Source organism: Podarcis tiliguerta, assembly GCF_965153285.1.
Source record: "Podarcis tiliguerta genome assembly, chromosome: 6".
Lineage (NCBI taxonomy): Eukaryota > Metazoa > Chordata > Lepidosauria > Squamata > Lacertidae > Podarcis > Podarcis tiliguerta.
Genome location: NC_139539.1, coordinates 52,644,929 through 52,667,174, shown reverse-complemented (window position 1 = coordinate 52,667,174; position 22,246 = coordinate 52,644,929). Strand labels below are relative to the sequence as shown.

General features: G+C 42.0%; 1 protein-coding gene across 1 annotated transcript in view; it reads left to right on the top strand.

Annotated features, from left to right (window-relative positions):
- The window catches only part of TRABD2B (TraB domain containing 2B), a 231,850-nt gene extending 210,553 nt beyond the window's left edge, over nucleotides 1–21,297 (top strand). The window contains exons 5-7 of the mRNA XM_083447870.1: nucleotides 4,941–5,031; nucleotides 12,692–12,949; nucleotides 20,788–21,297. Coding sequence (XP_083303996.1) covers nucleotides 4,941–5,031; nucleotides 12,692–12,949; nucleotides 20,788–21,010 — 572 coding nt within the window. The 3' untranslated portion in view covers nucleotides 21,011–21,297. The remainder of the gene's footprint in view (nucleotides 1–4,940; nucleotides 5,032–12,691; nucleotides 12,950–20,787) is intronic.
- The last annotated feature ends 949 nt before the right edge of the window (nucleotides 21,298–22,246 follow it).

Genomic DNA, 22,246 nt, shown 5'->3' with positions numbered 1-22,246 from the left:
GCAGAGAAGCAGTGCCAGCAGCAGCAAGATCTCACCAAAATCTCACTAGAGCTCACCAAAACTCATGAGATCTTGCTGGAACCCGCTCACAGTGCCTCTGCTTTGTGGGCACTGCCACATAACCCACATAAGGGAGGTTGGTGGCATAGCAGCACATTCTCAGTTCATTTCAGGTGGTGAAACAGGATGTGCCACTTCTGACTAGACTCAACATGGTGTTGCTAAACAAATTCCCAGTATGGCCAGTGATCAGAGATGATGGTAATTGTAGTCCAGCAACATTTGGAGGGTAGCCCTGATCAACTCTGGCTAGCAGTGGCTCTCCAGGGCTACCTGGAGATGCCAGGGTTTGAACCATTTTTTTATGGTGGCTTTGAATGCAGGGAATGTTTACTGACACTTGAACATACCTGTAAAATGGTGAACTGCATCTCAGGTGGAAATTCCCTACTAGAGATAAGAGATAAGGGATATCTGAGACCTAGTTCTCACTGGTGGAAAGGTCTGTGTCTGGGTCATATGGCTTACTGTTGCCAGTGTGAGGTCCATGTAGTGGAATATCTTCCAGACAAAATCATCTCTGCACACAGAAAACTATAACTGTTAAGGACTCTAGCCCAACCTCCTCCCTGGTGTGCTAGTTTTATATTTACAGGCCATATATTATATAAGAAAACCCTTCACATGAGTTTCTTCCTGCAGCCTCATGTAGTACAGCCTGGATACAGATTCATTATCTCCAGGGGTGGAGGAAGGGGGGCATAGCTGTCAAGTGTCCCTTATTTGAAGGGACAGTCCCTTATTCCAGTGCCATGTCCCGCTGCTGTCCCTTATTGATGGATGTCCCTTAAATGATGTCCCTTAAATTTCAAAGGAAGCAGCTCCTCTCCCACCCTCCCTGCCGGCCAGGGAGGAGGGAGGCTTCAACTGTGTTGCTTGGCTGTGTTGCTCACCCAATAAGAAGTCTAAGAACGACTGGGGGGGGTGGAGCTTGCATGCCTTGTGCGTGGCTAGTTAATGCAAGCTGGGGGGGGGGTTGAATGCTGGACGCCATTTTTGTTGCACGTGCTGCTGCAAACTTTGCAGTGCAAAGCCAGGCCGGGGAGCCATCTTAAGTTGAGGCTACATAGGCCTTGTGGTGCATGTGATTCAGATTCTATTGAGTTGAACCTCTGGTTACAAAGTTGGTTGGACAGTGTTCTCGAAGCTACCCAGCATGAGTTTGACCAGACTGCAGGAGGACAGGAAGACTGAAGTGCCTGAAACAGGTGAGGCTGCAGGTCCCTTATTTTGGCTGCTGGTCCCTTATTTTCAAATCTGTAAGTTGACAGCTATGAAGGGGGGTGCGGTGGGTGCAGGTCACCCCGGGTGCCACCACTAAGGGGGGTGACAAAATGCCAGATGGCACTCACCGTGGGGCCTGCAGCATGCCTGAGCCATGCATCTCTCCTGGGAGAAAGCGGTGTCTTGGGCGCGCAAAAGGCTCTGCGCTGCCCAAATGGTCTGCCTGCAGCCTCCCCACGTTCAGCTGTAGGGCAGCTGAGTGGCAGGAGGCAGGCATACTCCAGAGGCCCCTATGGGCAGCTGCCCCCCCCCCCCCCCGGGCATGCCACCCCAGGTGCCCGAGTGGCTTCTTCCACTGCTGGTTATCTCCAGGCAGAGAAAGAGGCCATTAGCACTTCAGAGTTGGGTAAGAAAGCCCTTGCCCTTTTTTTAGATTTGTCAAGCTGCAACCCAGAGATCCCAACTTTTATCTTTATGTTGCTGTGGACTCAGAAGAAAAGGCACCCATAGCTTTCCCCTCCTGAATCTGTCTCTCTCTCACACACATAACACACACACACACCTGCAATCTATGGCACACCTTGAGTCCAGCTTGTTACAGCAGGTAAGGAATGGAGCAGATTACAGGACCAGATGGGAAAACCAGGAATAGCTGCAACTACTTCATCTCCTAATTCAGCAGAATATTTAAACTTGGGGGGGTGGGAGGAGAGAGAGAGAGAGAACCTCTGGATTTCAGCCTGGCCTACTTAGCACTTATCATGGTTTCCAAAGTGGAAGAAAGGGACAAATATTTTATAATATCTATAAAGCTGTGCTGGCTCTGTTTATAGCAAAGAGGGTGCTGTCTGCCATACTGAAACCAGGAGAGCCTGGACCATAAACAAAGGAATGCTGATTAGCAAACTGAAAGTCTGTGGGAAGACCAAAAGGTTGCTGCATTGTAAGTTTATCTATGCAGTGTCTGTTTCAGTCTTTTACTAACAGCAGATGGAACAGAACTACCTATGTGATGTCCAAATTGAGATCCGTAGAGCCAAAAACCTCTTAAATTCGCTTAGCATTGGACCGTGAGAGAGATGGGAGAGAGCCCATACTCTTCAGACCACTGAGGTAAACCATATTGAAGCTGGTGTGGTGATTGTATGCTAAATGTTTTCAAGATAGCTGCTCGCAATGTGATTTTCCTCGCAAGGATTTGTGTCAATTTTGGATATCTGTTGCTTCAATAATCTGTATATGCAAGCAGTACTGGCAGCGTTGCCTTGGAGCTGACCACAATCTGGGCTAGTATTTTTGGAAAGTCTCTGTAATTGTGAAGTTGCAGGACTCAAGCCCATTGTTTCTTCATGCTTTGCATTTTAACCACAGTTCTTGGATGCTTACAATAGAGCCGACTTAATGACTCACAAGGGTCCTAGCATTCAGATCTCTGAGGTCATGTAACACATTTTCGGGACCCTGGTCTTTGCTTTAGTTATAAGCCAGTTAGTAAACCAGAATCAAACAATTCTCTAAAGGAGTGGGTGGAATGCTGGATCCAGTTGGAACCTGCAAATGCAATTTTAATTGGGGTTTATTGTCTGTTTTTGTTTTGAGATTCATTTCATATGGTATTTTTTAAGTCTTCTAAAAAGTGTGTTTTGGCTAGAAAGTACCGCTTTATGGCTCTTGCAAACAGTACTAAAATTTCTACATGCATATCACCCTTACAACTGATACTGATTATCATGCTTTCTCTGAATTATAAACAGGAATAAACAGGGGAGGAATCATTGAAGAGCTTGGCATCCAAATTACCATTGAATATTGAGTAATTTCCAGGCTCATCCTGAGCCAGCAAAGAAGAGCCACATGCAAACGCAGGCGGTGGCACGCAAATGCCTTTGCTGCACTGCAGAGATGGGGAACCTCAGACCTGCTGGCCTAATCCAGCCAGCTAGGCCTCTGGACCATCATCTCCCCACTTCTTTCCCACCGCGGAGCTCTAAACTCCAATCAGAAGAGCTTTAAGCCTCATTCCTTCCCCATGCTCTCATTACTCCTACCCCAGCGCATGTTACTCTACTGATAGAGAATACATTTCCTCACTGCTTAATGTGTTGAGATCCCCAAGTGAAATAGCTTGCTGCTTGCGTTGTTCTCCAAGCTGAATGCCTGCATCCTAATATCAGGGCTACATGTGCCATTCCCAGGAGTCTGTCTGTGAGCCCTGGTGCCCAGCCACCTTCCCAAGCCATGCTCAGGTGTGCACTGCATCACAATTCGCATCTGGGCACTTTCCCCACTTGTGAAAGGGGATGCATTTTTGTATCCATCATTCTGGTCTGCTAAGGAAGCTACATATACAGAGCTTTCAAAAAGGAGTGATGCTAGTAAGATACAAATATAACATAATGTCACATATTTGTTTTTTGCTTTTTCAATATTGCACTCCCCATTATAAACAAGCCTGAGATATTATGTACTCGATCCACTTTGAAGCTGTTAACTTATTTTTCAGTATGTGCCACTGAAGACAACCTGTGCATTGAAATACATTTGGCAACTTAAAGTGTTTAATTGTAGCAGGCCATTTGGACACTTTTTATTCTGTCTTCCAGTGCACATTGTATTTTGTTGCTGAGTTTTGAACCCATTTTATCTCACTGTTGGGCAACTGCAAGTGTTGTATATCTTCATTAAGCTGTTAAGCCACATTGACTTTTGCTTTTTTAATTTAACTGTGTAAAATTACGGTTTGGTGGGCATCACTTTTTACCCTGTGTCTTGGTATTGAGTAATCAGGAATTGCTCTTCTCTCTTTGATTCTGTGTATGCACAACATCCTGATCACCAGGCTGGTAATTTTTGCTGCTAATTACTGAAACTAAATCCAGCTCTCATAAAAATGAACAAACAGAACAAAGACAAGTGTTGCACACTAGAGAATTCCTGTGGCTCACTGAGGAGCCTGGGCTTCTCAGAGGAATGAATTAATCTGGATCTTCACAGGGTTTGTTCTTTTCCAGGAAAAGTGTTGGACTGTGATGTCAAATTTGGGTGAGATGACCTTAGCTTACTTCTCCCATCTACAGTTTCAATTCCAAAATCAATCCAGGCAGATAAGCCAATGCAGACAGAAAAGCATGATGGACATGATGGTTGATTTGTCAACAAATAATAGAGAAATTGTTGCCAGTATAGATTACTAGGACAGAGGAAAGTATCTGCCTGTGTCTGTATGATAACCTAGGTGGGTGTATATGATTGTAGTGTCTCCTGAAATAGAAGAAAACTAGCATTTTCCTTACTTGCCTTCACCTACACTGCAATTATAATTGCAGGTTTGATCTTAGTTTGTATGTTTCATAATGTTCCCACATGAAATTGGCCTGGAACTTATCCTTTGCCATTGCTGAGGGATAGAAACTGTAAGCAGAGCTTCTAAAGGATTGAGTGTCATGAGTGAGCAGTCTAGTTTATCCTTTACTTCCGTCACTATAGCTGCAACAGTAGGAATGCTCTGCATTCAGGGACTTGAATTGTTCTTTAGCTAATCTGTTGACTTTGTTATCTACCCTGAACCTCTTGAATATATTGTGATACAGGTCCAGCGATAAATAAAAAGTTTTTCATCAGGTTTCTGAATGACTTTTCTATTTGTCCACTTTTAGGTCACTTCTTGGGCAACAACACTGTTATCGATGTGCTGAAGCAAGCTGGGTTTGAAGTAAAGCATATTCCTGCAGGACAACCAATAGAAAAGTAAGCTTCATTTGTCTTTATTTCCCCCCTTTTCCTGTGAATAAGCAAATCTATTACATTTTCAATAGTGCATTGTTCGCAAAAACATAGGACATTACATAAACACTAGATTGTAGAATAGTGATAAGAAGTTGTTTTTCAGAATGGCACAGGGTCAAAAAAGTAAAGTTTCCTTCTATCTTTCAACGGTCATTTTCTCTCAGTTTCTCATTTTGCCAATCTTAAGTTAAGACCATTTCCACATCAGTCTCTGAATTTTTTTCATTAGCCTGCATGAAAATTCATACCCATTTTCATATACAACACACACACTTTTTCAATATGCACACCACTTTGCAGTTTTGCAAACAATTCAGTTTTACATGTTCTTTCACTAATGCATGCATTTTTGTTTGTACTTTCCCCAGTGTACGTACTTTGTACTTGTTTTCTGGATGGAAAACTGTATCACAAAATTCAGAGACATGTAAATTTCAAATGATAACTGTGGTTCAGTTTCTGTATTGTTTCTGGAAGTATGAATTAGACAGGTTCACATTTAAATGCAAACCATCCCTATCCATGTGTTATATAATTCTACCAATTTTAATGTCTGGAAGCAAGTCTAATTGACTTATTCTGAATTCACAATCACACAGTCACAACTTTGATCCGGCGGTGAGGTGAGGGAATTGCTGTTATCTAACTGTATATAAATGCTCTATAAAAAGGGAGGCTCTTGAAGACAATTGACTTGAGGACTATCACTAGCAAAACAGAAGCTTAATTTTGTCACAGTGCCTTGAACCAATGTTAAGTATGACAGTCACCAGTTCTGTTTTGTCTTATATCCATATTTATTTAGATGCCAATTCTGGCTTGAGCTTGATTTTTTTGGGGGGGGGAACAATGCCCCCCAATAGTTTTTGCTGATGGTTTTATAGATTCCAAGATCACAAGTAAGGATATTGCCTCAATAATTCAGTTCATGGAGTAAACATTAATTGTGGAATTCAAGGGAGAAGAAATGCAACATTGTCAGCATTTCAAGCTACGTTGGGCACACAATACTGATACGCTTCTGAAGAGCAGAGTAGATTCTGAGAATTCAGCAACAATAGAAAGTCATCACTGGTCACAGGTGCATAGTGAATTGCTCTTTTCGATAGGTTCTTTCAGATTAAATGGGTAGCAGCTGCTACATTGGATTTGCTCACTGGAATTTGTATAGAGTGGAACTTCTTTACTTTGCTCCTCTTCCCCCCTGCAAAAGAGGAGAAAAGTGATAAAAAATGTTTGTGGTTGCCTTGAATCAAAGCACTCGAGGAATTATATAACATTTGAAGGACTCATTCAAAATGAGAATCCATGGTCACAGGCTTCTATGCTCTCTCTCCAGCTTTCCTCTTCTTTTTTAATTGCAAGGAGATTGAAAGCTTCAACTTTTAATTTGTAAACTAACCGCTGTCCCCCCTCATTATATGAATTTTAGGAATTGTGATTTGTTTAAACCAAGGTCCCATCTGTCCTATATATTTAAAACAGTATCATGTAATTTTTAAAAAGTCATGGCTTCCCCCAGAGAATCTTGGGAACTGTAGTTTGCTAAGTGTGCTGAAAGTTGTTAGGACACACATACACACACACACACATCCTGTTCTCAGGGTTCCTTGGGAACAGGGGTTGAGAACTGTAGCTCAGTGTGAGGGATAGAGGTTTCCTAATAATTCTCAGGACTCTTCACAAACTGCAGTCCCCAGGATTATCTGATGGAAGCCATGGCTGTTGAAAATCACATGATAATGCTTTAAATGTATAGTGCAGTTGGAGCCTGTGTTTAGTGAGAACGAGCCAAGACGAAACCATGATTTCATATTCTGGCTTGTTTTCATAGCATGGTTTAAACCACTGTTCCCTGAGATTGTATGTCAAGAAGAGGAACTCAGGGTTGTGAAAACCTTTGGGCATGAAAGAGAAAAGGGGACAGAGCAAGGGAGCCCAAGGCTCACTGTGACATTGTGCATCAGTTGTTCCTAAAGCTAACTTGGTTTTTTGAAAGCCAAATAAGGCTTCCTTAACCTGCCAAGAATACGTATTTTGTTTACTTTGAATAACTTGGCCTGTGAGATCCTCTATTGGGGCTTGTGAAACCAAAGCCCATAGCCAAATGTTAAGCCTCCATGGCCTTGATGTTATGATTTGTTGTGGGCATGGAGTCTTTTATTCTACCATTCCATCCTTCCACCTGTTTTTATATGACAACAGGTTTTTCAATAGCCTCTAACTAGGATGGGTGGGGGATTAAATCAAAACATTTCAACTTGAGTGTGCACAAATTAATTTAAACCAAATCTGTGGGATTAGAAGGAATGAATGCTTTACAAATTGGTCACTGGAAATATGCACACCAGATTTCCAAGGAATTTCCATCTGCTCATAAAATTGTTTCCTTTGTGATTTTATTGCATTTATATATCCAATTAACTTTCAAGGAACGTAGTTGTTCTGGGTAAATTTTAGATAAAAGAATTAGCAACATACTTTAAAATAAGATTTTTAAAACAATTTAGTCCTGTTGCTCTGAGAAATGTCCTGTTGATTTGACTGATAGAAGAACTAGATTTTCTTTACATATCATTCATATCCAGCAAGATATTTCCAGAGCATGTAGTGACATCTATTTACTTGTTCCTAAGAAAACCTGCTAATTTGGTAGTAATATCTTGGTGCTTTAACCAACAAGTTTTTATATCTCCAAAAGAAACCCCTGTTGATATTATGCATTGCAGTCTGAGTGGTTAAGGGATAATGAGAAAGATGCAGCAAATCTTTTGCTCCCAGTTCTCCATAATTTATTCCCTGATCTTTCATCGGCACAATAAAAAAATGCACATGCATATGCTACTAGTACTCATTTGCAAAAGGGTAGAGAGTAAAATTGTCCATTCATGCCAAGTGCCTTTGTAAAGCTGGGTAGAGAAGCTGAAAATATTTGCTGTATGAGTACAGGTCTTATTGAAATCTCACTGATGGGTTTGGACCAGATTTGTTTTGTTTCTCTTTTTTTGGAATATTTTCTTAAGACACAGAGCCTAGGGTTGAATCCCTGCTATGGGGTGTGCTCCCATTCCTTGGTCCCTGCTCCTGCCAACCTAGCAGTTCGAAAGAATGTCAAGTGCAAGTAGCTTCCTCTGACGGGAAGCTAAACAGCGTTTCCATGCACTGCTCTGGTTCGCCAGAAGCGGCTTAGTCATGCTGGCCACATGACCCGGAAGCTGTCTGCGGACAAACACCGGCTCCCTCGGCCAGTAAAGCGAGATGAGTGCCGCAACCCCAGAGTCATCCGTGACTGGACCTAATGGTCAGGGGTCCCTTTACCTTTACCTGTGAAAAAATAGACTACAGTATCTGTTCCTTCCTTCCTTTATAGGCCACCCTATAACAAAACATTCTCTGGGCAAGTTACTATATAGATTTTTTTAAAAAAAAAACGGTCAGAGCAAAACAACAAACAGCAGAAAACTTGAAAAGCAGAAAAAGAAGCGTAAACTAAAGAAATTTTGAGACTATAGCAAATTTTGAAGGAATGGGGGGGAAGAAAAGACTCGGTACTGAAATGATGACAAATTAGCAATCAGATGAGCCTCTATGGGGAGAACATTTCACATCCAGGGTGCCACCACTTAAAAGGCCCTTTTCCAAACAGCCACCCACCTCACCTTGTAGGGACACTCAAAGAAGGGCCTCAGAAGAAGATCTCGCAATCTGAGTCACTAAACTTGGTAAAATGCAATCCTTCAGGTACCTTGGTCCCAAACTGTGAAGGACCTTAAAGGTTCAAAATCAGCTATGAATTAATTGAAGCATTAAAGGACCATTTTCAAATGCAGCCCTGTGTTGCAGTAATCCACTTTAAATAACTGGAGTGGTTCTAACACGAATCATACCTCTTTACCACTCCAAATTACATAGTGAGGGAAAAGCAATCTCTCCAAGTGATTGCAGCATGCAGGGTGAAAGGAGCTTATCCTGCTTTCTTTCATTCGGCACTTGTGTCTTGTGGATGAAACTTTTCAGCCTCCAGTAATATTCCTCTGGAACAAAGTGCTGCTACACTTTGTACCATCCCAAGTGGCTACAAAAGTATTGAGTGGCATCATGTGCCTACAGAGATTGCTGGTTTTATCTGTTGACGTCTGCGGTCTGTTTGCAGTCACTCAGGACTGTCCGGCACTTACTTCTCCCACCTATACTATCATGCCTTCAAGCTAAGAAGCCTCTCACACATTTGTCTGAACAGCTTCCAAAGTTAATCTCTTTAAACTGAGCAACAATGGTTCAGCATGTGTTGAAATCATTACAACTACTCACAAGGGCTACTACTGCAACCCACTACCCACTTTCTCCAGTATTTCTGACTTTAATGGGACTGTTTCAAAGTCAATGCAGAACTCTATAATTGTAGGCCACAATTCACAGAACTTCTTTCTAATGCAGGGCAGCTGTTTACCCAAGATCCTGACATAAGGAAAATCAAACTGCAACCCAATAATCTGTTCCATGTATGGAAGCTTGGTTCATATAGCTAGCTGTACACATGGCTCATGCAAGTGCACTGTGTGGATAGTGTTATTATACAGTTTAGTCCCTGGGTGGCACTGGGAGTACTTGAATCTGGGTGGAGTCCGAGGCTTTCTTCTCTTGTTATGTTCTTTTTCAAGAGAGAACATAAAGTTCTTGTCCATCTCCCTGGTTGTTATGTCTTCTACACTTCTATGTCAAGCACAAAATAGCAGCTTTTTCTGCTCACAGCTGTCAGGATTGTAATCCCAGTTTGTAGCTAACTGACCATTTAGCCACAATGCTATAAAGGGACTTGAGGGAGAATCAAAAGCAATTTATAATGGGACTGTTTTTAAGTAAGTGGGTTGTGGATTGAAATCTTAGTTTGTTATATATTTATTCCTCTTTAGAAACCTTTCTCTGGGCGTCACCATCAAATGACTACAGGTGAGATGGCCTTTTATTAATGGTGGTGTCCAGAGAAGTTATATGAAGTGTTGCATGCTAATATTAGAAGTAGCTGTTTGACTGGAAATGCAAGTTTAATTCAACACCAACAAGACTTCTGGTCGAGCCACTAAATAAAAACATTAGTGGACCATACACAAGCTAGCAAAGGCAGGAAAGCAAGCGGCTGGAGGATATTGCCAAAATATGAAGCAATGCATAGAAAAATACTAGCAACAGGTTTGCTAGAATCTAGGCCAAATGCCACCCATAGTTTCAGCTATAATCTGCAGCAGTTGCCAAACCTATTGGAATGAGGGTGTCATTCAGCCATTGGGAAGTATGTGGATGAATGGCGAAGATACCATCTCAGGCAGCTGGCATGGTGATAAAGCACTTCCAATCAAACAAGTAAACTTTCAATGAAAAAATCATACACGCCAAGGAGGATGTTTCCTGAGTGACCTAATATGCTCTGGGGAAGGACACCGCAAGTGGTTTTCATTTTCTCAGAGTTTCATTTATTGCATAATGGGGTTTTCTTGACGGTAAGAGAAATGAAATGGCTTTATTTCAGGGGCAAAGATTATGAATTATGGTTCCTGAGAAACAATGGAAGCTATTTCCCCTTTCCTGTTGTTGTTGTTATTCTACTTGTTGTTGTTCTTGTTGTTTTAAGTATTCGCAATAAATATAACTTCCTTCCAAAATGAGTATAGTCCTCAAATAGCACAAATTTTGAAGAGGAGGCATAGATGACTGTGGGACGGTAGCTGCACACTACAGTCAATGGACTGTAGCCAGTTCTATGGCATGTGCGAACCAGCTAAGAAGAACCCACTGCTACCCACTGCTACATGTTTCAAGCATAAGCTTAACCCATATGAGTGAAGTGCCAATGACTGCAACAAATATCTCCACTTCCTCTCTTCCTTTTACTGAGACATTTGAGTCCTAAGATAAAATGAAGAAGATTAAACATCTCACAGTTTATGTGGTTCTCCGCAGTAGGGTGACAGATCAGAGACATATTGCCATTGAATATATTAAGGTATTCTTACTACTACTACTACTACTACTGCTACTACTACTACTGCATCATCACATATGTTAGTGTCTCCTAAATGCAAGCCACAAGACCCTATGTATATTATATATGCCTTCCTTTCTACACTGCTGGAGTGTGGCAGTTTCAGGCGATGAGATGTACAAGCATTTGTCACCAAAACCTTAACAATTGCAGCCAAATACTTGGGAGGGGGATATAAAATGGCAAATAATTATGTATGTTGCAAGCTTTTCCATACTTACATGATTTGCATACAACAAGACAGATGCCTTTGTGGTCTGAGGGCAGAGGATGAAAGTTATATGTAAAGAAGTGTAGAATTCTTGAACTGACAAATATTCCCATTGTGGAATTTATGGGAATCTATAAAGCGATATTAGCTCATGTTTGGCATTGCTTCTGATGCAGTAGCAAAATGATGGCACAAGGCCCAAAGCTGCCACATTATATGTTTTGTACTATTATCAAAAATGTAATGAAACTAAAACGAAACTCTACTTCTTCAAAGATAAGACCATCATAGACTTGGAAGGAACAATATGGTTATGTGAATCTAACCTCTTTCTCCCAAACAGAAACCGGAAGCATCCTTACTGAGTGCCTGTGCAAAGTTAGTGTGAGATGCAACATTGTACCAGGAGAATCCTGCTGGGAAAGTTCAGTCGGTAGAGCATGAGGCTCTTAATCTCAGGGTCTCAGGGTTCAAGCCCCACGTTGGGCAAAAGATTCCTGCATTGCAGGGGATTGGACTTGATGACCTTTGTGGCCCCTGCCAAATCTACAATCATATGATTCTAAGAACAAGGAGATCCTACTTGTTCTTCTCCACTCTGTAGCTCCTTCATCCCTCTCTGTGCTCTGGAAGATTCCTCCTACCCTCTAGAACAGTTTTTGTAGGCACACAGAGGGCTGCAGTGGGGAGGTAAGGAGCGATAAGATTGTGAGTGAAAGTCCATTGCTCAAACTAGTTGGTTTCCCAAAAATTCCAAAGAAAAAGATTTCACTGTAGCAGTTTATTCATTCTTCAGCTTCAGGCTCTCATTCACTTCCCCAGATCAGGATTGTTTGCCCAGGACAGGTTTGCTGATGTCTGACTTGTGTGCTCAGAATAAAATAAGGAGGCAGATCCACAACCTTTGTGGCTCTTGATTTTCCTTCCCATGGAAGGCACAACATAAGACTTCAGCCACCTTTGCACTGCTAATATTTGCACCACCAATATTGCATACAGTGGTACCTCGGGATGCGAACGGGATCCGTTCCAGAGCCCTGTTCGCATCCTGAATAGAACACAAGATGTGGCTGCATGTCTGCGGGTCACGTTTTGCCACTTCCGCACATGCGCATTATGTCATTTTGACCGTCTGCGCGAGCGGCAAAACCCGGAAGTAACACACTCCATTACTTCCAGGTTGCCATGGAGCGCAACCCCAAAATACTTATCCTGAAGCGTATTTGTCCCAAAGTATGACTGTATTGTGTACTATCTGTTGTGCCTAATAGTGGCATTGTGTGAATTAAGTTCAACCCAGTTGTTTCAGATCTTGATTTTTCTAGCACAGCCACAAATCACTTCTTGATAAGCTTGTTTTGCATCCCCAGAGCAAACATCGACGCACCCTCTAGAGGCTCCTCTGCAACAGCCACACCTGCTATCCATTTTTTTGACCCTGTGCCACCACCATCATCTTCAGTGCCTCCTCAGTCCAGTGAAGAAGACAGTCTTCCTCCACATCTTCTACTGCCAGACAGCATCAGTCAGCTGGAAGAGTTTGGGCGGCAGAAGAAGTGGCACAAGAAGCAGTATAAAAACCATCGCCAAAGACAATTCAATGACCTCTGGGTTCGGATAGAAGATGGGTGAGTCTACAAAGGCTTGCTCAGTGATTTCCAACATCTGAAGCACTTTTCTGACAGCATTTCCAGATGGTGCTTTTTCCAGATGGTGCAAAAGTAGGGATTAAAGTTGATCAGACCTTTTAAGTGATTATGAGTGAAATCAGGGTACAGAGAAAACAAGCAATCAGGGGAAAGAGAAGGAGAAAGATAAGATTATGGGCTTTCAACTAAGAACAAATAGCATTATCTGCAGAGATAACTGGTTTTGTGGACAAGCCCTATGTTATGAAAGATAAACTTTGACCTCTCTTCCCAATTTCTGTTGACTGAGTTTTGCCGTCATGTTTCATCAGTTTAAGAGAGAACATTTTCCTTGGCATCCTTTCCTCCCCCACAGTGTGTGTGCTTTCTATATATGTGGAAGGCAAAGCAAGTTGTACTTGAATGGAAAATAATAGTACCAAGAATGGCATTTATGTGGCATGCTGACAATGAATGCTCAGTCCCGAAAGACAACAAAACACAAGCAACTATCAGCTTCTTTTAGATATGACAGCTCTTTCAGCCTCAATGTTAACAGTGTAAGAAAGAGAGAAAGCAAGGAGGAGAAACACTCCACCCCAATGGTGAAGGCAGTCAAGTGCAATAAAATGCACTAATTATAGCCATTGCTAGCAATCCTTATCAATTGTGCTGGAATTTCAGGCACTTGCCCTTTCCTTGTAGGCAATGTAGTGATGCAAAACAGAATGCTGTCAGTCACAATGATGTTTAATTTCATTTAACTGCCCCTGAAATGAATAAATGCCCATTGTTTCCATTGCATTTCAACACAGAAATGCAGAAGAGGCAGAGGTGCTTTTGTTAATGTATACAGATTTAAATGTTGCTTAATATAATAAAACTCTCTTAAGTAGTATACATGAGAACAGTAGAAATAAAGAATAAGAATCAGATTTATTATTATTTTTGGCCATCTAACCTTCCCCCACAGTGGTTTGAGACACCTACAAGCTCCTTGTTTGCTATACTAATATCTTATTTAAAAGGTTGGAAATGGCACAAAGGTATAAAAGAAGGGGGCCAGTTATGCAAAAATGGAAGATATTGTGTGAGTGGCATTGGAGCTGAGACATGCCAGTTTTATGTCAGGCAGCCAATCAGAGGCAAGGTGGTGGTGGTCAGGGGAGCCATTCAGCTCGGTATTTTGCAGACCAAAACGTATCTCAGCTACATAAGTGTTCATTAAATAAAAGATGTATTCAAATTATGCCTCACTTTATTTTGGATACCTTATTTTGCTTTTGGGTGCCGTCATTTTAATTTTTTCTCATGACCAGTGGCCTCAAATGCTGGAAGTGGGCCAGGCTTCTCTGCACCCCTGGGAGAGTCTGATTATGCCATCTGAATGGTATCTGCCTTTGGAAGCCACCCTGAAACTTTGTCAACCTTGAGAATGCTCAGCCACAGTTCATAGGCTAACACTGACTTCAAAGGCTTTAGAAACTGTGTCCTTCTTCTGACAAGTTGATTGATATAATATAGTCTTTCCCAACCTGGTGCCCTCCTGCTGCTTTGTACTGTTTTGGGCATGGCTGTCCCATTTTCCTGATAATCTGACCAGGTGCCTCTTCAGTTCAAAGCAGGTTGCTACGTGTCTTGTATTTTCAAGCTTTTATAGGTCTTTTCCACCTATAGAAATCTGAAAGAATACCATATAAATTATCCTTCCCTAGAAGTAGCAGGAGAATGCTGTCCATGCTCAGAGCATTATCTGATACTGAGTTAATGTGAAAGAGACTGGGTTTTGTGACAGGATTTAGATGGGCATCCCCAAGCATCAGCAACCATCCTTTGCTGTTGAATATGATAGGCTATCAGGTTGCAATTTATCTCACGGCATGTATAAAAATAGCCGTCTCTGTTGTTTAAGAGTGTTGTGCTTAAAGAATTTATAACAGTCTTCGCTTTGTTTGAATGACTGAATGAAGCCTCAGTTTTGGGTGACCATTGGTTTTACTACAAATTAATATATCTGGAATAAACATCACACCTGGGTTTCGTTCTCACAATCATGAAGATGCCATTTGAAAAAGGGAGGAAGCCTAATACTTTTATCGCTCTTCAAGCAACCCAGTTGTGCGAAGGAAAGGGGCGTCGCCAAGTGCTCAAGGTAGCCAAGCTGCATTATGTAATCTTGTGAGGAGTCTCTAAATTACGTTCACATGTATTTCTTCTTCCGCATCTGGCAAGAAGCTCCAGGCATAAATCAGCTAATAGAGGAGGCTCACATCCACCTTTCCGCTGTATCGGCAGAGCCTTGCCCAAGCCCGCGAGTCCGCACCTGTGCAACTGGTCCAACATCTGCTCTTGACATCCCCAGCTTCCTGATAAATATGATAAATGCAGGCAAGACGTGCAAGTAAAATAACGGCACGGCATAACTCAACAGTGTCTGTGAGGAAAAAGGAAATCTCCCCACTCATTGTTTCTGCCAGCATCCCCTGCTTCCCTTGATGGCTTTAGTAGAGCTTTTTGGATTAGTTGTCTGGTCAGAGTGTGCAGGATATATTAATTGAACCCTCTGAACATATGTTCTTTATGCATTTTCATATGATCAGCCAGCTAGGAGAGGAAGCCATTTTTTATTTTATTTTAATCTCACAGGGGTTCAAGTCCTGCTACTTAGGCTTTGCATTATTAAAGTAGAGGCAAGGAATTTAGTGCTCACGCCCATAGCAAGACGTTATATTCAGCCTGCATAGCAAATTTTCATGCTCCGTTAGTATTTCTCATTTTACCGTTGTTAAGCCTATTTGACATTACACAGGAAAACGTAGAATAAGTAGAATTGCTTTTTTCCATCTGAGTTTACAACAGAACATGAAAATAAGGTACCTGTAGGCAAGTTGTGGCTCGGGGCCCAGAGGCTTTCACTGAGGATCACATGGGCGCCAAAAGATGCCAACCACCACCAATTTTTGCTGCCTCACTGCTAATCTTGCATTCCTCCAAGACCACATGCCATCCTTGCCATGTCAACTGCACTCCTCATACTCCACCGCAGTCCACTTGGCAAGCTGTGGACAGTGTGATTGCAATGAGGACGGTGTGCAGGGAGGAGTCTTCCCCAGGCTGCTCTCCAGGGGCTTCTCTATAATGGTCCCCTCTTTAAGGAGCTAATTGCCCGGGCCGACTCATTTGTGAGTTTATGGAAGATGGTTATAATCTTTATATTGGTGTAGGTTAATTTATGCTTGATCAAATTCATTTATAGACCTCTACAGGATCTTTTTAAAAAATGTGTTTGAATGCGTATTCTATATGGGGTTTTTTAATTGCATGGATGGGGAACACCTGGTCCTACCCCCCCCCCCCAGCCCCAGGCAGCATTCCTGCTATAGACAGGCAAGAAGGAATCTGTAGTCTGGCAACATCTGGAGGGCCACAGGTTTTATAATAAAACCCCTGTTTTATTATATAGACTTCCATTTTAATTGACTGTAAGTCACTATATGAACCCTGTGGGCTGGGAATACAGAGTATAATTCTTAGAAATAAAAGCCATTGAATCTGTTGTCAAACCCACAGAGACTCCTCCACAGAAGAGGTGTTTGGCTCTGATCGTTGGGGTTGACAGACAGAAAGTAAGAGCTCCCATGAGTCCTTTCCATTGAACTTCTGTGTCAGGGCACAGTGCACTCAGGAAACCTTTTTCAAGTTCTGAAGTCTGGTTGAGTTCGTCTCTCATAAGCTCTCAGTTTCTGGGCTCCAAGTGCCAGGTTCAGCAGCCTTTTAAAGAGAGCCATTCCCTGCCAGGCTAAAGAGTGCTACCATGTTCCTGAGGGTGCTTTGCCTACTGAACAGCTATAGCATGCAAGAAGCTACGTTGTTACATGGCTTCTTCAGCTTCTAGAAGGGTTTGTGATCACATCATAGACAAATACCATTTATTTATCTCTTTTTAAAGTTTTAATTCTATCCTTCCTCTGGAGTTGATGCACAATATCCTTCCCCACCTTTTATCCTCAATACAACCTGAGGAGGCTTTTGAGTGGCTGATTTGCCCAAGGTCACTCAGTAAGCTTCTTGTGATGATTTGGAGCTCAGCTTCTATAACTTGATGCCAACTATTATACACCATGGTGAGCCACGAGGAAGATATGTGTGGCATTTCCACACTTCCTCTGCAGGTGACCTTTATATCTAGGGAGAGTTCTCTGTCTTACTTGAGATGCTGGAGTTTCTTGAGAAGAAACTTCTGCAGGCAAAACAGATACTCTACCACTGAGCTACGGCCTTTCCATGTGTTTGGTAACAATTCTCTTCTCTATGTGTCCAATTTACAAGGTCACTATCTTTTTTAAACATTTAGTGTAGATTAAACAGACCAGGCAAACAATGACTACACAACAACCATCTCCTGTACTGCTAATTTTGTGGGCCTGCAAAAGCACGAACTTTGCAAGCACTTGTAGTTTGCTGCCTGAGAAGAGCATGTTTACACTATGCTTGACCACATGTTCATTGAGCACCTCAAAGGAAGGGTAGCCTCTGCATATGATCCATGCACATGTTTATCAGTGGTGATGAAAAACTGTGGGTGGCAGATGAGCTCCAGGAGACCACATGTTAGCAGATGTTCTGGTGGATCTTTTAATTTATAAATAGGAGCCACTCCATTTACATATTCCATATCCATAGCTTTCACTTGCCAGATGTTCCTTAAAACTAGTTCTGAAAAGTCTTAATATAGTTTAGCATCTAGTTTGTATGTGTAGAAGGCTAACGACTTGCTACCCTGCTCCACTATAAAACACAAGAGAAAAATATCCACTTCAAGAAAGGTCAACGGGGATTAAACACAGGGGTAGGAATCCTAATTTAAGAGAAAGTTTTATAATAATTTAAAATTATCTAGGCTCGTTCTTGTTATCTATAATGTATATGCAGTACGTTTTGTCCTGTCACTGAATACCCTGCTTCTTTATCAAACCCTTGAAAGTTTGTAGTACATGTAGATGAGTTTCCCCGCCCCCCCCAAAGTATTAATTCAGGCCTCAAGGTAGATTGTGACAAAAAAAAAAAAAAGAGTTACAGTATTTAAGTAGCATAGACCCAAAAGGTTGTTAGGTTTCACCCTGCTAATGGACACTGCATGTTAGAGGGTATGTACTGCTGCTCCAAAGCATTTCTAATTAATGGATGAGAGCAGAGGCAAATTTAGGGCAGTGGAACCAGCAAAGGGGCACCACAGGGAAGACAGGGAATTGAGCAGAACAGAGGGTGAGTGGTAGGGGTGCAAATTTTGGCACCACTGAAATTTGAAAAACCAAAGTCCACCCCTAATCAGAGGGGAAAGTGTCAGTGTATGCTGTATCCTGGCTGTCAAATTGGACTTTAGCTGTGGCTAAAGAAGAAACCACAGATGTATAAAAAAATCCTCTTGCCCACTATTAATAGAAAAATTGTAGGAAAGGGATTGTACTCAGAACACTAAAGGTTGCAAGAGAACCTAGATGGCTAGCACTAATCAGTCAGAGCTCGTTTCCTTTTCAAGTTGGAGTTGGAGTAATCTATTGGGTATTTTAACCTTTATGTTGTTTGGCTAGTATTAAGGGCTTATCCACACTAGTCTTTTGCCACACCCTTTCCAGGTGATAGTCTCTGCTTGGATGCTCAGTGTCCAAGCATTTGGGGATTTTTTTTGCCCTGCAAAACCCCCACTCTTTGAAGCTGCATCAGAGCAAACATCAATTAGCATTTTCTGTGGCTTGATGTTTGTTCCAACTGAGCTCTAAAAGAGTGGGCTTTTGTGAGAAAGCTCCAGAGCAACAACAAAAAAAGGTGCTCAGACATGGAGCTTTAAATCATGGACCATGCCTGGAAAGAGCGGAGGAAAGTTAGGCATGGATAAGCCCTAAGACCATGGTGTCATATTGTTAGAAGGCAGCTTTTCATGTCTGAAAGATCAAGAAATGTCACCGCTTGTGTAAGCCCAGAAACAGCAAGCAGGCCTTTTTATGAGGCAGTGTTACCATCCATGCTTTGCGTCTATTATTGAATTCATTCTTCCTCGGTTGTCTGTGAAGGGCTGGCAAAATAAACGACACACACAGAAAGGCTTGTCTCAGCCCAGGGACTTGGATGAAAAATGGGGTGGGTTCTTCAAGGGAGGCTGTGTCGACTGTGGTGGTAAGTCATGGTATGGAATTATGAAGGGATGTTCCCAAAATATTACAAAAGCATCAAAGCATTTCTGAGGTAGTGGGGAGGAGGGCAAAAGGAAGAGTTAATGTTGTCATCTCCTGCCCGAGGACCACACAGACACTTTGTGAGAATCTGTGCCATTTTCCAGCTACATAACCTTGAACAGTTATAGCAATTCTAAAGTTAGGGTGGTGGGTGTTTTTTTCCTTCTCAGAGAATGATATATCGTTTCCTGACAGACTGGTTTTAATAAGGATGAAATTCTTGTTGTTGCCAAATCAGAAAGGACTCTCACATCTTTAAATCATTAGGTTGAGGATGGAGTAATCACTCCAAGGGCGTGCTTCAAAGGTTATTGGATTTTACAAGGCATTCTCCCCTCTGCAGTTGTCTAAGAATTAACCTAAGCACCACCTCTGATTATTCTCGGTGGACACCATCTTTCAAACACACAGTATTTCCCTGAGATGAACAACTAGGGGCAGCTGGAAATCTGCAGAACCAAAACATAGCTTTGGGGTGGGGGTGGGGAGATGCTGGGGAGCTCTGTGTTGGTGGTGGTTACAGCATCCCACAGGTGACAGCATCCCACACACCTGGAGAGCCACCACCAAGATGGAGCTCCCTCAGCCTCCCACACCATTCCCATGCAGTAAACACAACACAGCCCATATTTCCAGGGTAGGTACTGTGGATACTGCTGCAAGGGGTATCACCAACAGCTCGCCACCACCCAGGCAACAAATCAACCTATTTGCCTGCCTTCACAATTAAGAATACATGTTATTCCCTAAGTACCAATTGTGTTCAATAGTTTGTGTTGCTAGGCTATGTGCAATTTCAAAATATTGTGAGAATTCCATTGAAGTCTGGCACATTGAAGATTTTGATGACTTTCATGTGATACAATACCGTTAATGAAATTCATGGTTATCTGTTAATATTACAGTGACCTCCTCCAAAGGAGAAACACGAATTAGTTGTTCTCCAGCCTTAAACAACAAGAACTACTACAAAAACAACATGGAGAATATTCTGATAGAATTGGCTCCACATCTGTTCAGGTCTTTTAAAAAAAAACCACACACAACACGATGACTTTTGTTTTGGAAATAAATAGGAAGCACATGCAGAAAATTGTATGAACAAAACCCCAAATTCAAATCAGGTTCATTATATGGCATATTTACACAGAACCATGAATCACCATTACAATTTATCAGTCCCTTTTCCTTTCAATTACAAATTTATCCCTCAAGGAAAACTTGCTGCATGCTGACAAGTAATCCCCATGGTAAGCACACGTCCATCAGTTACCTGAAATAAAGCCACGGTTTCAATGTTCATCCAAGTGTATTTAGGTTTATTTATGCTCATTTCAATATATATGCCCAAACACCAGGTTTGGCAACAGGATTTTCTGAGTATAGTCTATTGTTTATGGATTAGGTCCTCTGCCCCACTATTTGCATAGCAACTGAATATGCGTTTTGTCATATGGAAAATTGTACCTTTTCAGGACAATAGAGGGAGGGGAGATTTGGGCCTTTGGCACTGAATATCACCAGCAACATTTTAAAAGCCCAATGGCAAGTATGCATGGAATCCAATGTAACCTTGTAACCTTGCTCTTCTGTGTTTTCTTCTAGGACAACCACCGTGCCTTCTCACATCAGGATAACCAACAGCTACATCTCAGTCAACCCTTCTGTTTGGTTTTCAAAGCCTCTGGACCAGCAGCCCCAGCCAGACCTTGCATTCCGTCGTCATCTCAAAAGCTCAGCTATAAGCGGCAACATGGCATCACTCTTAACTCTTTCTGTCTGTGTAGCAACGACATCTCTGCTGTTGAATCTGCTCAATCCTTCCTGACAAAACAAGGATTTGTAAGTGCAATATCCAGAAAAGAGGAGAAGGATTGTGTATGTTCTCAATGAACTATTTCACCTGGGCCTCCGGAGCAAATGAATGGAAGAAGCACCTCTAGCTGGTATACGTCTCTCTTGCCCAGATATGATTTTGAAACTCTAAAGCTTTATTTTGTACACTGACTTAACATCTTCTTTTTGTAGAAGGATCTTTATTTCCCATGCTGCTATGGGGTTTTGTAAAATATATGTGTTCATATATATAAAAGAAGAAGAAAAATAGTGTATTTATTCAATTGGTAAATTTATTTTTTGTTGCTGCAAAAATGTTAACAAACTTGTTAACCCCAAAGTGAAAAAATATATAAATTAAAAATTTCTATATTCCTTTTCAATCAGCAATAATAATAGTTGAATTCATATTCTGGTAAGATAGCACAATATTGCGAACTTTCCAATACAAATTCTTCTCCTGAATCACTTTTTCTGGGGCTTGTTAAATGAGCTTTCCATTCACATTCCTAGTAACAATGGTGGTGGTGGTTGTGGGACCCAGCATTAATTTCCCATGTGTCTACAGCAAGAATAGGAACCATGGTCACAATGAGGGCTATTTAAGAAAAATCCCTGGAGCCAAAGATTAAGTACAGTGGTGCCTCGCAAGACGAAAAGAATCCGTTCCGCGAGTCTTTTCGTCTTGCGGGTTTTTCGTCTTGCGAAGCAAGCCCATTAGCGGATTAGCGCTATTAGTGCTATTGGCAGTTTAAGGGCTAATAACGGCTTTTTAAGGCTTAAGGGATTAGCAGTTTAGCTGCTAAAAGGCTCTTAGCAGCTTAGCGCTTCAGAAAAAGGGGTTGGGGAGCGGGGAAAAAACTCAAAAATTTTCGTCATTTTTCATCTTGCGAAGCAAGCCCATAGGGAAATTCGTCCTGCGAAGCGCCTCTGAAAACGGAAAACCCTTTCGTCTTGCGGGTTTTCCGTCTTGCGAGGCATTCGTCTTGCGGGGCACCACTGTACTCGAGTATAAGCCGACCCAAATATAAGCCAAGGAATCTAATTTTAACACAAAAAAACTGGGAAAATTTATTGACTCGAGTATAAGCTGGTTCACCACACCACAAACCTGGTGGTGGTGGTGGCAGCGGCGGAGGAAGAACAAGCAGCCTGGTGGTGCTGACAGCGGCAAAGGCAGAGGAGGAGGAGGGAGCTGCCCAAAGGGGCTCCTTTCGGGCAGCTCGTC